At 33.4% G+C, this 14,088-nt stretch overlaps 1 protein-coding gene across 2 annotated transcripts in view; it reads left to right on the forward strand.

Annotated features, from left to right (window-relative positions):
- The window catches only part of LOC136032023 (lachesin-like), a 71,739-nt gene that overhangs the window by 16,729 nt on the left and 40,922 nt on the right, over positions 1-14,088 (forward strand). For both annotated transcript variants that reach the window (XM_065712101.1, XM_065712100.1), the window contains exons 2-3: positions 3,641-3,792; positions 8,567-8,777. In XM_065712101.1, the coding sequence (XP_065568173.1) occupies positions 3,641-3,792; positions 8,567-8,777 (363 nt within the window). The remainder of the gene's footprint in view (positions 1-3,640; positions 3,793-8,566; positions 8,778-14,088) is intronic.

Consider the following 14,088-nt stretch of genomic DNA (forward strand, 5'->3'; position numbering starts at 1 on the left):
ATGAAAGTAGTTAGTAAGTAGACCTTTATAAGATCTCCCATTGCCTTTTCCTTAATTACTTCTTTTTAAGGAAAAATAATCCATTTCCTTGCGTAAGACTATTCTTAGATAAATACAAAAGATAAAAAATAAATATAAAACGAACATTGATTGAAAAGTGTGAAAAAATCCTTTTAGCATTTGTGAATAGCAGTCATATTGCTTGCATAAGCGAAATCCAGTTTATAGAACAAAAGATGAGAGGGAAGCAAGGCAAACTTACCTATTATATATATATATATATATCTATCTATCTATATATATAAAAATAAGTTGTCTGTCTGTGGATGGATCAGGTGACGTCACCTGAAAAAACTGGATCAGGTGACGTCAAAACTGAAAAAACTAAAAAAGGCAAAAACTACAAAAAAAACTAAAAACTAATAAAAAAAATAAAAAAGCTAAAAAACTAAAAAAACTAAAAAAAGGCAAAAACTACAAAAAAACTAAAAACTAATAAAAAAGCTAAAAAACTAAAAAAACTAAAAAAAGGCAAAAACTACAAAAAAACTAAAAACTAATAAAAAAAATAAAAAAGCTAAAAAACTAAAAAAACTAAAAAAACTAAAAAAAGGTAAAAAACTAAAAAAACTAAAAACTAAAAAAAAAGGAAAAAAACTGAAAAATAAGCTAAAATAAAGGTAAAAACTAATAAAAAACTAAAAAAAAAAACTGAAAAAACTAAAAAAAAGGCAAAAACTACAAAAAAAAACTAAAAACTAATAAAAAAAGTAAAAAAGCTAAAAAACTAAAAAAACTAAAAAAACTAAAAAAAGGTAAAAAACTAAAAAAAAAATAAAAAATAAAAAAAAAACCAAAAAAAAGGAAAAAACTGAAAAATAAGCTAAAATAAAGGTAAAAACCAATAAAAAACTAAAAAGAAAAAAAGGAAAAAACTAAAAAAAATTTTCATCTAAAAAACTAAAAAAAACTAAAAAAGGTAAAAACTAAAAGAACTAAAAAAGAAAAAAATAAATGACAACACTCAAAGAGAAAGCGACCAGGACAAAAGGAATGTTCGATTAGCAATCAACAAAGCACCGGGACACAGGGAGTATAAATGACAACCAGGACATAAGTAAAAAATAAAAACTATCTATATATATAAAAATAAGTTGTCTGTGGATCTGTGGATCGTGGATCAGGTGACGTCACCTGAAAAAACTGGATCAGGTGACGTCAAAACTGAAAAAACTAAAAAAAGGCAAAAACTACAAAAAAAACTAAAAACTAATAAAAAAAATAAAAAAGCTAAAAAACTAAAAAAACTAAAAAAAGGCAAAAACTACAAAAAAAAACTAAAAACTAATAAAAAAGCTAAAAAACTAAAAAAACTAAAAAAAAGGCAAAAACTACAAAAAAAACTAAAAACTAATAAAAAAAATAAAAAAGCTAAAAAACTAAAAAAACTAAAAAAACTAAAAAAAGGTAAAAAACTAAAATAACTAAAAACTAAAAAAAACTAAAAAAAAGGAAAAAACTGAAAAATAAGCTAAAATAAAGGTAAAAACCAATAAAAAACTAAAAAAAAAACTGAAAAAACTAAAAAAAGGCAAAAACTACAAAAAAACTAAAAACTAATAAAAAAAGTAAAAAAGCTAAAAAACTAAAAAAACTAAAAAAACTAAAAAAACTAAAAAAAGGTAAAAAACTAAAAAAAATAAAAAATAAAAAAAAACTAAAAAAAAGGAAAAAACTGAAAAATAAGCTAACATAAAGGTAAAAACCAATAAAAAACTAAAAAGAAAAAAAGGAAAAAACTAAAAAAAATTTTCATCTAAAAAACTAAAAAAAACTAAAAAAGGTAAAAACTAAAAGAACTAAAAAAGAAAAAAATAAATGACGACACTCAAAGAGAAAGCGACCAGGACAAAAGGAATGTTCGATTAGCAATCAACAAAGCACCGGGACACAGGGAGTATAAATGACGACCAGGACATAAGTAAAAAAAAAAATTAACAAAACTAAAAAGAAGGTAAAAACTACAAAAAAACTAAAAAGAAAAAAAAACTAAAAACTAATAAAAAAACTAAAAAATCTAAAAATCTAAATAAACTAAAAAAGAAAAAAAAAGGAAAAAAATAAAGGAGAAAAACAAAACTAAAAAACGAATGTATATACAGACCGGTACACCGGGATACAAATGACGACCGGGACACAGGGAATATAAATGACGACCGGGACACAGGGACACAACTACAACGGGGACACCGGGGGAAACAGGGGGATGTAAATGACGACCGGGACACCGGGACAGGGAATGGTCGATTAGCAATCACCATCAACAAAGCTCAAGGGCAATCATTAGAATCATGAGGTATAGATCTGAATACAGATTGTTTTCCCATGGACCATTATATGTTGCATGTTCAAGAGTCGGTAAACCTGACAATTTATTTATATGCAAAGACAATGGGACAGCAAAGAATGTTGTATATTCGCAAGTTTTACGTAGTTAAAACCATATATATATATATATATATATATATATATATATATATATATATATATATATATATATATATATATATATATATATATATATATATATATATATATATATATATATATATATCTATATTCACAGGTGGGACATAGGGACACAACTACAATGGCGCGTAACTATTATGGCGCGTAACGACTTACGCGCGCGGGGGGGCTTGGGGGGGGCGCGAAGCGCCCCCACCAACTAGGTGTTGGGGTGGCGCGAAGCGCCACCCCAACAGCTAGTATATATATATATATATATATATATATATATATATATATATATATATATATATATATATATATATATATATATATATATATATATATATATATATATATATATATATATATATATATATAGGGATGTTTGCCATGTGATTTTTATAGGCCCAAGAGAACAAAGGGAATTACCCGGTCCATTACCCGCTATAAGAATTAAAAATTCTCGCATAACAGGGTCCCTTTGTTGCTGATGAAAATCAATAGGTGTCTAGACCACGTAACAGGACACACTTATGTGTTTGCAGCAATGATTTTTTTTTAGAATCAATCGATATCTAGACCATGTAGCGGGACGCCTTTTTGGGTCAACAGTAATTAAAATAAATTTATGAATCCAATCAAGGCTTTTATAAGCCTCCAAAAAAATACTGTCTAAAAAAAATCTACATTTCTAAACATTTGACTATGATCAATTTTTTCTTGGAACAACATCTTGAGGAGAAAACATCTTGACTGGTACCTTGCTCTGAGGGGTTTTCCTACCTGCCCCTGCAGGTCTCTAAATATTCGGGTAATTAATTCTTTTATATGACAACCATAAAAAAAGGTTTTGTTGAAAAACGTCTAGCATTACGTAACAAGCATTTGCTTCTTGAAGAAACTCTGCCAAAGATCTACTAGGTAAAAAAATCAGAACCAGGATTCGAAGGGATAGATCCCCCCTAAGTAGTCACTATCCCCACACTAGGCTACTGTTATAGAAAAATAGCATACTTTCATATTATTTCTAGATGCTTGTGCCCTGCTTGCCCAAACTATTAGCATTTTAGATATTCTATTATTCCAAGATAATATCAATAAAGACTAATCTGATTTTGTTTCTTCTCAGGCAAAACAGTGCAGTCAGATCATCATGCAAATGAGCCTTCAGAAGCAGAAAGAAGTCATCGACACCATTCAAATTACAATCGTGAAGTCCGTGTTACGGTGGGACGTACAGTTATGCTCCCATGCGAAGTTCCACACGCTGGAAATGTAACAGTAAGTTGTCTATGCTTACTACGCTTGCTTCTAGGTTTATTAAACCTGCTAAGGTTACTCTCTTAGGCTTACAAGTGATTTAGTACCCAACTTGTCGCACACATTTCTATTTTTTGGGGGGAGGGGTAGATCTAGTTAGGAAATATCCCTAAGCGAATTGACAGAATCCGATATTCGAAAAATATCCGGGCAAGATGCCAACGATTCCACTCATGTTTTTAATGGTAGACTTTCTTGTGTGGCAAAAAAGTTTTAGTAAAATATTTTGTTTTTCATGGCAAACAGTTCTTGGTAAAGATCTGTAAGTAAGAGGTTACTCCGCTCAATAGTAGCTGAAGGAAAAAAAACGGAATTTAATGTGTCAAACGAATAGATTTCTTATGCTGATTAATAAAAGGTTTTTTTTTTTAACTGAAAGTAAGGAGCAGGATTAAAACTTAAAACGAACAGAAATAATTAGGTAAATGAGAGGGGTTGCTTGTACTCAAACCCTCGCTCTTTACACTTGCTCCTCCTCAACACCTTGCTCTTCATACTAAAGTTTTTTATTACTTTAAAAAACTTCTTATTGTTATAACTAAACGACCAGGAGTTTCGTGAGTCGTTCATACAGTATTGGAAGATAATTCAAACTTTAGCGTAAAGAGTGAGGTGTTAAGGAGGAGCAACTGCCCTTATATACATAATAATTTCTGTTTGTTTTAAGTTTAATATTGCTCCTTACTTTCAGTTGAAAAAACTTGTTTATTTTCACATTATTCATTTTAAATTGACCCTCACACTGCTAATTACAAACGAAACTAGCACACAAGAATAAAATGTGCAGCTTTAACAGGAAAAGAAAAAATGACTAGCATACATATACCACTTTATGGAATTTATCAACTAGTTGACTCTGTTGTACCCCACAATGCTCTTGTTCAATTTTTGGTATTAAACGAGACAGTAAAACACACGGAATTTATTAACTAGCTAAGTTTGTTGTAAACAAAAGTACTTTCACTAAATTTTTGTTACTTATTCAGAAACTAAAACACTCGGAATATACCAACTAGCTGAGTTTGTTGTACTCAAAACTTAGTTTATTAACTGTTTTGATACCCACTTGGTAACTAAAAGACTCGGAATTCACCAACAAGCTGAGATTGTTGTACTCAAAAGGTTTTCATTAAGTTATTTTTACTCAATTAGCAGCTAAAACACTCGGAATATCCCAACCAGCTGAGTTATTTTGTACTCAATAGTACCTTTAATAAATTTTCCAGTCGAATATCCAGTCAGTAACTAAAAGACTCAGAACTTACCAACTAGCTGAGATTGTTGTACTCAAAAATGCTTTCATTAAATCTTTGGCCTGCAAGTAAAACACACGGAATTTATCAACTAGCTGAGTTTGTTTTACTAAAAGGTGCTTTCATTAAATCTTTGGTACTCAACCTGCAAGCAAAACACACGGAATTTATCAACTAGCTGAGCAACTAAAACACACAGAATTTACCAACTAGGTGAGAATCTTGTACTCAAAATTGCTTTTTTTTAAATAAAAGTGCAGCTTAAGAAAACTAGTTTTTTTTAATTAAAATGTTTTGTTACTAATACCTTCGAAATTTATCAAATAGCTGATTTTCTTTTTGTCAAAATTTATAAAATTTCTGGAACTCAGCCTGTAACTAACACAAAAGGGTTTTATCAACTAGCTGAGTTTGTTGTACTCAAAAGTGCTTTCATTAAATTCTTGATACTCAGTCAGCAACTAAAGCACTGGGAATTTATCAACTACCCGAGTTTATTGTACTCAAAAGTATTTTTATTAATTTTCAGATAATCAGTCAGCAATCTAGACACTCAGAACTTACCTACTAGCTGAGTTTGTAGCATGCGAAAGTGCTTTTAGTTAATAGCTTCTCAGGGTACATTCCTTTATTCAAACTTCTCTCTAGCATGGAAAATCATACATATTCTTAAAAAGGGCAGTTACAAGACAAATCCTTGATTTAAGTCTAGTATATTTACGAATTTAACAAGGTATTGTCTTATGGCTCCCTTCAAAAAAAAAAACTAACAAACAAACATCAAATTAACACGCATCCGTGATCTTTCTTGTGGCGAAAAACACAAAATTCCACAATTTTTCAGATAGGTTCCTGATACCTTTACAGTAGGGTTGTCTGTTACGCTGAAATCTGATGGTGTGATTTTCATGAAGATTCAATGACTTCTCGGGCACTTTTGTCGCTTTTTTTGAAAATCAGGCAAATTTTCTCAGGCTCGTATCCTTAGATACATAAGACTAAGCTTAATTAAACTTATATATTTGAAATTAACATACAGATTTGATTCTTTTGATATATCTACTGATACCAAAACTCTGAGTTTTAGAGTTTCAGTTTCTATTGAGCCGGGTCACTCCTTACTTATAGTTCGTTGCCGTGAACTGTTTGATTCAGAACCCTATAGAACCCTAAGTATATACAACGCTAATTGTGTAGGGTTCCTGTAGAACCCTAGGTATTACAGAACCCTATTGTAGAGGTTTCAAGATTTCATTTGTTAGAGTTTAGAATTTTGTATTTTTACCAGAAGAATGATCACAGATATGTGTTTTTTTTGTGTGTTTTTGCTTTTTTTCCAAGGGTGATAGTACTGAACCAGTGGGTCCTAAAATGTCGTGAATCCAATTTTCAAAGAAAATTAAAATCACAGTGCCCTTTTTAAGTGACCAAAAAGATTGGAAGGTAACCAGCTTCCTCCTAAGCCTCCCTTTTCACCAAATCGTCTGATCAAATTTGAAATAGCCATTTTTTCAACATAGTTAAAAGGACCAATAGCTAGGCCGTTGGGGATACCATCAAACCCTAGAGCCCCTGCAAACATGGCTGTAAGCTATGAAGTTTTCTCATTGTTTACGTATAGTATTCGTTACTTGGAAGTTTACAGATATTGTTGGGGGGAAGGAAGTCTCAGTTTTACTTATGGAAATGTTCCGGGGAAATTTTAGCGGGTTTGGAATGGTGGTGATTTCGAGGGGTTTTTCGGTGGAAGAAGTTTTCCATGAGGAAATTTTCCATGGGAGAAATTTTCCACGAGGGAATTTTCCATAGGGAGAAGTTTTCCATGAGGGATTTTTCCGCAGGAACAACTTTCCACTGGGAGGGGGTGGCGATTTCTAAGAAAAATTCTCACATAGTGGGGGGATTTACGGCGCGATTTAGAAAACCATCAGAAATTAAAGTCTTTTTCAAATGAAAGTATGCTAAGAAGAATTTTTCTGGCCGAATCGTCCATAAGTATTTATTCAGGGGGAGTTTTCATCGAGGATTAATAACTATCCGGGGGAATTTTACGGCTGGGAGAAGTTCTTGTGGGTAGAGCTTTTCATGGATAAATTTTCCGTGGGTTGAGGTAATTTCTCATGGAGGAGGTGAAAATTTCCCTGGATTACTTAGAAAATAATCAGAAATAAAATAAAGAAGATAGGTTTTTTCAGATGAAATTATGAAACGACATATAAATTCAAAACGAAAAAAATTATTCTGTAAATGAGGTGGCTATTTTCGCTATTTTTCTAAGGTTTTACTTTTTATACCAAGCTCTTAAAAATGACTCCGAAACACAAGGGTCATTTGGTTAGAATAAAAAGAACTTTGAAAATAAAGCGTATTTTATTTGATTCTTATTCAAGAAGTTAATATGTCCATTCTTAAAATGTTCATATCTTATACCTTATGTTTTACCATTGTTGCCAATTTAGGTGTTGTGGTGCACTTCACAGTGCCTTTATTAATGCCTAATTATAAATAACAATAAAAATAGTTTTATCGAAAAACCAAGTATACATTAGAAGAATAATAGTATTATAATCAAGACAAATATTGAAATCAGGGAAAAAAGTTTATGTTAAAATTTCTAAAACAATGAGTTAAGAGGCTGCCCTTTTTCCCAAAACTACTTTAATGCTTTGCAGCTTGTTAAAAATCATGATCACAAAATTAGCTTCTTTCAGAGCAATGATAGCGTTGCCTATTGAAAAGATCATTAGGCTTCAATATTTTATTATTTATTTATTTATTTTCTCAAAGGAGTACTTTATATGGAAGGGGTGGACGTAAAAACTTTTGGAGGGGGCTCATTCGATCGTAAATCGAAGATTCTAGTGACCTTTTAAAGAGTCAAAAGTTGAGTAGCCCCCAGCCCACGCCCTCTGTTTACCAAATGTACCTGATAAAAATTTTGAAACGGCCACTTTGTTCAAGCTATTCCAAGTATCAGATAATAAATACTCCGGCATTGACCCCGCCCCACCAAGAGCCCGGAAACAATTGTTGGTAAATTATGCTTCGTGGGCATATAAGGTTTTAATGAAAGTGGTGGTCGCGTAAACTTTTTAGTAGGCTCGTTTGATTGGAAATTGAAAGTTCTAATTTCCTATTTTAAGAGTCAAAAGTGATTCGAGGGCAACTGGTGGCTATGCTGAACGAGGAGCGGTGGATCATTGTGAAGGAGGAGTAAGGGTGGATGTCTAAAAGTGTCCATTTGTTATGTTCGAACTGTCTACTTTAGATAAATATGGAAAAGGGAAGCGGGGAAGGGAAGGTTGTAAGTAGCCTCTCACCTTCCTTCATGTAGAATTAACCTGAATAATGGTGCTGTTGGGTAATACTTCCCTTTTTACTGTCCAAAAATTTTTCTGAAATTAATAATAAGGTTTTGTTTAACTAAACTAATTTGCTTCTTCATTCGTAATATTATATTGGAATGTTAACTTATTATTTAGGTTTCTTGGTTCAGAAGAAAAGATGTTCGTTTGTTAAGTGTCGGAAGCATGACATACACAAGTGACAGAAGAGTGCGACCATTATATGACAAACAGTCGGAACACTGGTTTTTACAAATTACTCGAGTGGATGAGGCAGATTCCGGTTACTATGAATGTCACGTTGGGACTCTACCTCCAAGGACAGCACTAGTTAAACTCGATGTGAAAGGTCATTTTTCATATAATGTTTGAATCCATTTTTTTTGGAAATGTCTGACTGTCAAAAAGATTAATGTAGTAATACAAAGAAGCAATAGGCTACGACTTGAGCGATGTTTAGACCAAATACCAAAATGCCTAAATGCTATGACCCTTAGAATACGGTTTTTCTGTTTCTTTTACAATACAAATTTTGTCGTTAGAAAATTGCTACTTATTTGGGTTTTTGTAGTTAGAATTACCATTACAATTACAGCCACTGGTTAGAATAGGTTGTCTTTACTATGAATGTCGTTATATAATTTTATTATAAATAATTTAGTTTTATATCTAAACTGTTTGGTTTTATTTCTTTAGAGACATCGTTCTGAAATGTCTCAAAATGTCTAACAAGGTCAACATTTGGGGTGGGAGTCTCCCTCCCCCAATATTTTGAGAAATGCCTCTTTTTATATGTTCGTTAAAAATAATAGAAAAAATACCCTTTGATATAAAATGCTTTATTTATAGCTTTACTAAGAAATCGACACAAATCATTGTGCCCTCCTCATACAACTTGTGAATTGCCACCCCTGTTAAAGAACTAACCGGGACTGAATATACCCCATTCTTATGATGCGTTTGTTTGATCATTAATTTTGCTCTTTTTTGGTGCATTGTCCTTGTTGGCTTGTTTCCAAAATAATTAATTTAAGACAGCAGTAGTGACGCCATAATACCTTCCATGAGAGCCCTATCCTTGGACTCCATTAGAGCCCTATCCCGTCATTCCAAGACAGCCAGCAGGTGTTGATTACGTCAGATGGAGTGTTTTTCTAAGTTATGCAGGTGTTAATTATGTAATTGGTGTTGAGAGTTTCGCAATCTTGCGTGACTTGATGAATTTATTAGGATTGACGCAATCTAGTGTCATGATAAACTTCTGGAGCCTGTGTTGAACCCCTGCTTGTAACTGGGCACGGCACACATGTGGGTGTTACTTAATGATGGGGAAACACGTGGGGTGTGACGCAACTTACACGTGGGTGTTACGTAATGTCGGTGCACACGTGGGTGTTTGGTAACGGTGGCGCAGACGTGAGATGTCACGTAATGGAAGCGCACACGTGGGGTGCTACGCAATGGTGGTACACACGAGGGATGTGACGCAATTTTACAATTTGGCATTATATAATGACGGGGCACAAATGGATATTAGGTATTGGCAGTGCACACGTATGACATCAAGTGATGACAGCGCACACATGGGGTGTTATGTAATGACCGTTTCGTTAATAGGTAACATGATTTTGAAAGTATCATATCAGATTTGGGTAATAGCAGTCACGTTTTGATTATAGCTGAAAATATTTCGTTAATAACTTTCAGATTAGATGATTTTACCTTGCAAGTTTATGTTAATAACTCTTATGATTTTGATAATCTCACACAAGATTGTGGTAATGCTTCAAAAAAGTTTTATGGTACTGGGACTGGAAATGCAAGACAAGATTTTGTAATATTTAAACATGATTTTTTAACATCAGGCAAAACTTTGATAATATCATGTAAGTTTATACGCGAGTTTGATAAAATATGGCCTGATTTTGATAAAGACAGACATGATTTCATCAAACTATGTTAAATTTGGTAAAAGCAAACATGATTTAGATAAAAAAAGGGTCAGGTTTGACGATACCAGACACGTTTTTATACTACCTGAAAAACATTTTGTTAATGTCAGGTAGGATCTTTATAACACCATGCATGATTTTGCTTTACTTTTGATAACATGCATAACTTTTGATAACACTATGAAAGTTTTGATAATATCATAGAGGATAACCTTGTGGAATTTTGATAATCTAGCACAAGATATTTGATAAGATCTGGCGTGATTTTGATAATATTATACAAGGTTAGGTAATGCTTCATAGTATTTTGATAGTGTCAGACACGATTTTCCAGCATCATTCTAGATTTTGATAATAACTTGCAAGATTTAGGTAATACGAGAAAGGACTGTCATAACACCTCAAAAGACTTTGAAAATACAAGACAAGATTTGTAATATTTAAACACTGTTTGGTAATATTATGCAAGACCTTGATAATATCGTATAAGATTTTAATAATACTTTACAAGAGTTTGATAATCTTGATAATAGCAGACAGGATTTTTATAGTACTATGTTAAAATTTGTTAATAGATAGCATGATTGACAGGCACGTTTTGATTGAAGCTGCAAGTGTTTTGTTAATATCATTTAAGATTTTGATAATACCATGTAAGATTTTGTTAATAACTCGCATGATTCTGAAAGTATCGTGCGTGGTTTTGATATTGCCATAGAGGATTCTCATTATACCAGTCGGGATTTGGATAATGTAGTGCAATATCTTCCATAGTATCAGAAAAGACTTTGATATTTTCATACAAGAGTTTGGTAATACTTGGCAAGAATTTTATAATATCATGTAAGGTTCTGATAACATTTGACAAGGCTTTCAAAGTCTTGATAATAGCAGAAACGATTTTGATAGCACTATGTTAAGTTTTGTTAATAGGTAATAGGGCTCTGATAGCATCATATTAAATTTTGGTAACAGCAGTCAAGTTTTGATTGTTGCTGAAGATATTTCGTTAATAACTTGCGAGACAATTATAATACCATGTAAGATTTTGGTAATAACGTGCATGATTCTGATAGTATGGTATTTGGTTTTGATAATGCAATAGAAGTTTTTTGTTATATCAGGTGAGATTTTGATAGTACAGTGCAAGATGTTTGAAAATATCAGGAAAGATTTTGCTGGAACTATTCTAGATTTTGATAATAACTTGAAATATTTAGCTAACACCCCAAAATAGATGGAATCGAAACTGTGGAATTTGTGGGGAACAGAAGTGGTGGAAACAGAACTGGAATTGGAATCGGGACCGGTAGGACTGGGATTGGAATCGGTGGAATCGGGGGTTGGAACTGGAACTGGGGAGGGAAACAGCAGAATCGAGGCTGGAACCACGGTAAGTGGATGAGGGGGGGAGAGCGAAATTGTTTATCACTTTAGTAAAAAAATCCTAAAAATATCTTAGGAATGATGAATAGTGTCATAGTGTGCCAAAGGGCAAGTCATAGCGTTTCACGGTGTTGTGAATTGACATCGAGTATCAAGGAGGGTGGGCTTACGAATAACATGAACCAACGGATTTAATATATTTTTTCGACAAGAAAATATCTGGAAAATGTCTTAAGTATGATGAGGGAGTGCTAGAGAGTCCTAGAAGGCCAGTCATAGTTTGAAAAAGTGGTATGAATAGACATGGTGTATCATGGTGGGTTGGCTTGCAAAAACATAAGCCAATGGATTTTACTGCCTGATTTTCGACAAAAAAATACCAGGAAAATATCTTAGGAATAATGAGGGTTGCTAGAGGTTGCCAGAGGGCCAGTCATAGAGTGTCACAGTGGTGTGAATTGAGATGGTATACCACAGGGAGGGGGGGGGCTAAGACAGCAACCATTGGATTTAATGTGTGATTTTTGACAAGATAATAAGTGAAAAAAGTCTTAAAAATGATGAGAGGTGGTAGAAGTTGCCAGAGCGCCAGTCATAGTGTGGCACGGTTTTGTGAAGAGATATGGTGTATCATGGTGGGTTGACTTCAAAATCATCAAACAAGGGGTTTAATGCATGATTTTTACCAAAAAAAAATGTCTGGAAAATGTCTTAGAAATGACGAGGGGTGCCAGAGGATGCCGGAAGGCCAGTCATAGTGTGGTACAGCGGCATGAATGGACATGATGTATCAGGTAAATGGCTTGCTAAAACATGATATATTGGATTCAACGTATGATTTTTAACAGAAAATTATCTGGAAAATATCTTAGGAATGATGAGGCAGTGCAAGAGGGTGCTATAGGGGCAGTAACAATGTGCCATGGTGGTGAGAATTGACATTGTGAATCACGCAGTTTTAGCTTGCGAAAACGTGAACTATTCGATTTAATGCATGATTTTAGCGAGAATATATATGGGAAAGGTCCTAGGAAGGATGAGGGGGTGCCAGAAGGTGCCCAAGAGCCAGCAATAGTGTGATAAAGCGGTGTAAATTGTTTGGACCAATATTTTCTAGAGCTTAAAGTTAAGCTGGGAAGTGTTAAAACAATTTTTCCGACTAAGGGGGAGTGAAATCTAACGCTCAGCCAAAGAAACGAGGGATTTTCATTAAAGGCTCTCAAAAATATATAAAAAAGTATAATTGATCGATTCTAGTGTAAACAAAAAGTTCGATATGTCTTAAAAAGACTCTATTAGTTAAAAGCACTAAGAGAAACCCCAATCTTATCTGATAACATATTCTAAAGCATTACTCAACAAGCAGGTGTACTTCAAATGCAAGCAAATTTCAGTGATCGATTTTTTCCCTGTTTGTCAATTATTGTAATAATATGGGAACGCGCAATTCATTTAATCATTCTAGAATGCATGAAAAGGGGACTCTCCTTGCATGCAATAGGTCATTTCGTAGAACCTATTTCACGAATCAAAATAGTAGAAAGGGTTTATGGTCCAGACGACTAGATCTCAATTCCATTGAGGGGGACATCTTGAAATTCCAAGTGTGGACAAGAAAAAATCTTTGAAATAGAAAGGTTCCCTGAGATAAACGCCTAGAAAGAAAAAAAATGCCTTGAAAGAACATGAAATCCTGAAAAATTTCCTAAAGCATTATTTAACATCCCACGTGAGTATCATCATAACGTGACACACCTGCGTGCACCAAAATTGTGTAACACCCCACATGTGCACTGTCGTTACGTAACACCCACGCGTGCACCCTCTTTACGTAATATCCCACATCAGCACCGCCATTGCGTAAGATCCACGTGTGAATGTGTCATCCTTAACATAAGAAAATATTCACCTATTACGTACTATCAAACCGATCGTGAAGAAAAATGCACTGAAGAAAAAATGTCGTAGAAAACGTCTTGGGATATCTTGAAACATCTTGAAAGGTCTTGAAGAAAAACGTCTTAAAACATTTTGGGATGTATTGAAACGATTTGAAGAAAAACATCTTAAAAAACGTCTTGGGATGTCTTGAAACGACTTGAAAAAACGTCTTGAAGAAAATTTTCTAAAAAACTTCCCTGCTTGACTAGTGGACTCTAACAGGTCCTTTTACGTAACAACCAAAGCCCTATTATGTAACAACCAAAAGTAAACAAAACCCATTACATAACAACCAAAGTAAACCCTCCCTATTGCGGAACAGACACCTGCATCTCCTACAAAACATTCCTGTTTACGTAAAAAGCCTCTACGTCTTTTAGA

Source organism: Artemia franciscana, chromosome 10 (assembly GCF_032884065.1).
Source record: "Artemia franciscana chromosome 10, ASM3288406v1, whole genome shotgun sequence".
NCBI classification, from domain to species: Eukaryota; Metazoa; Arthropoda; class Branchiopoda; order Anostraca; family Artemiidae; genus Artemia; species Artemia franciscana.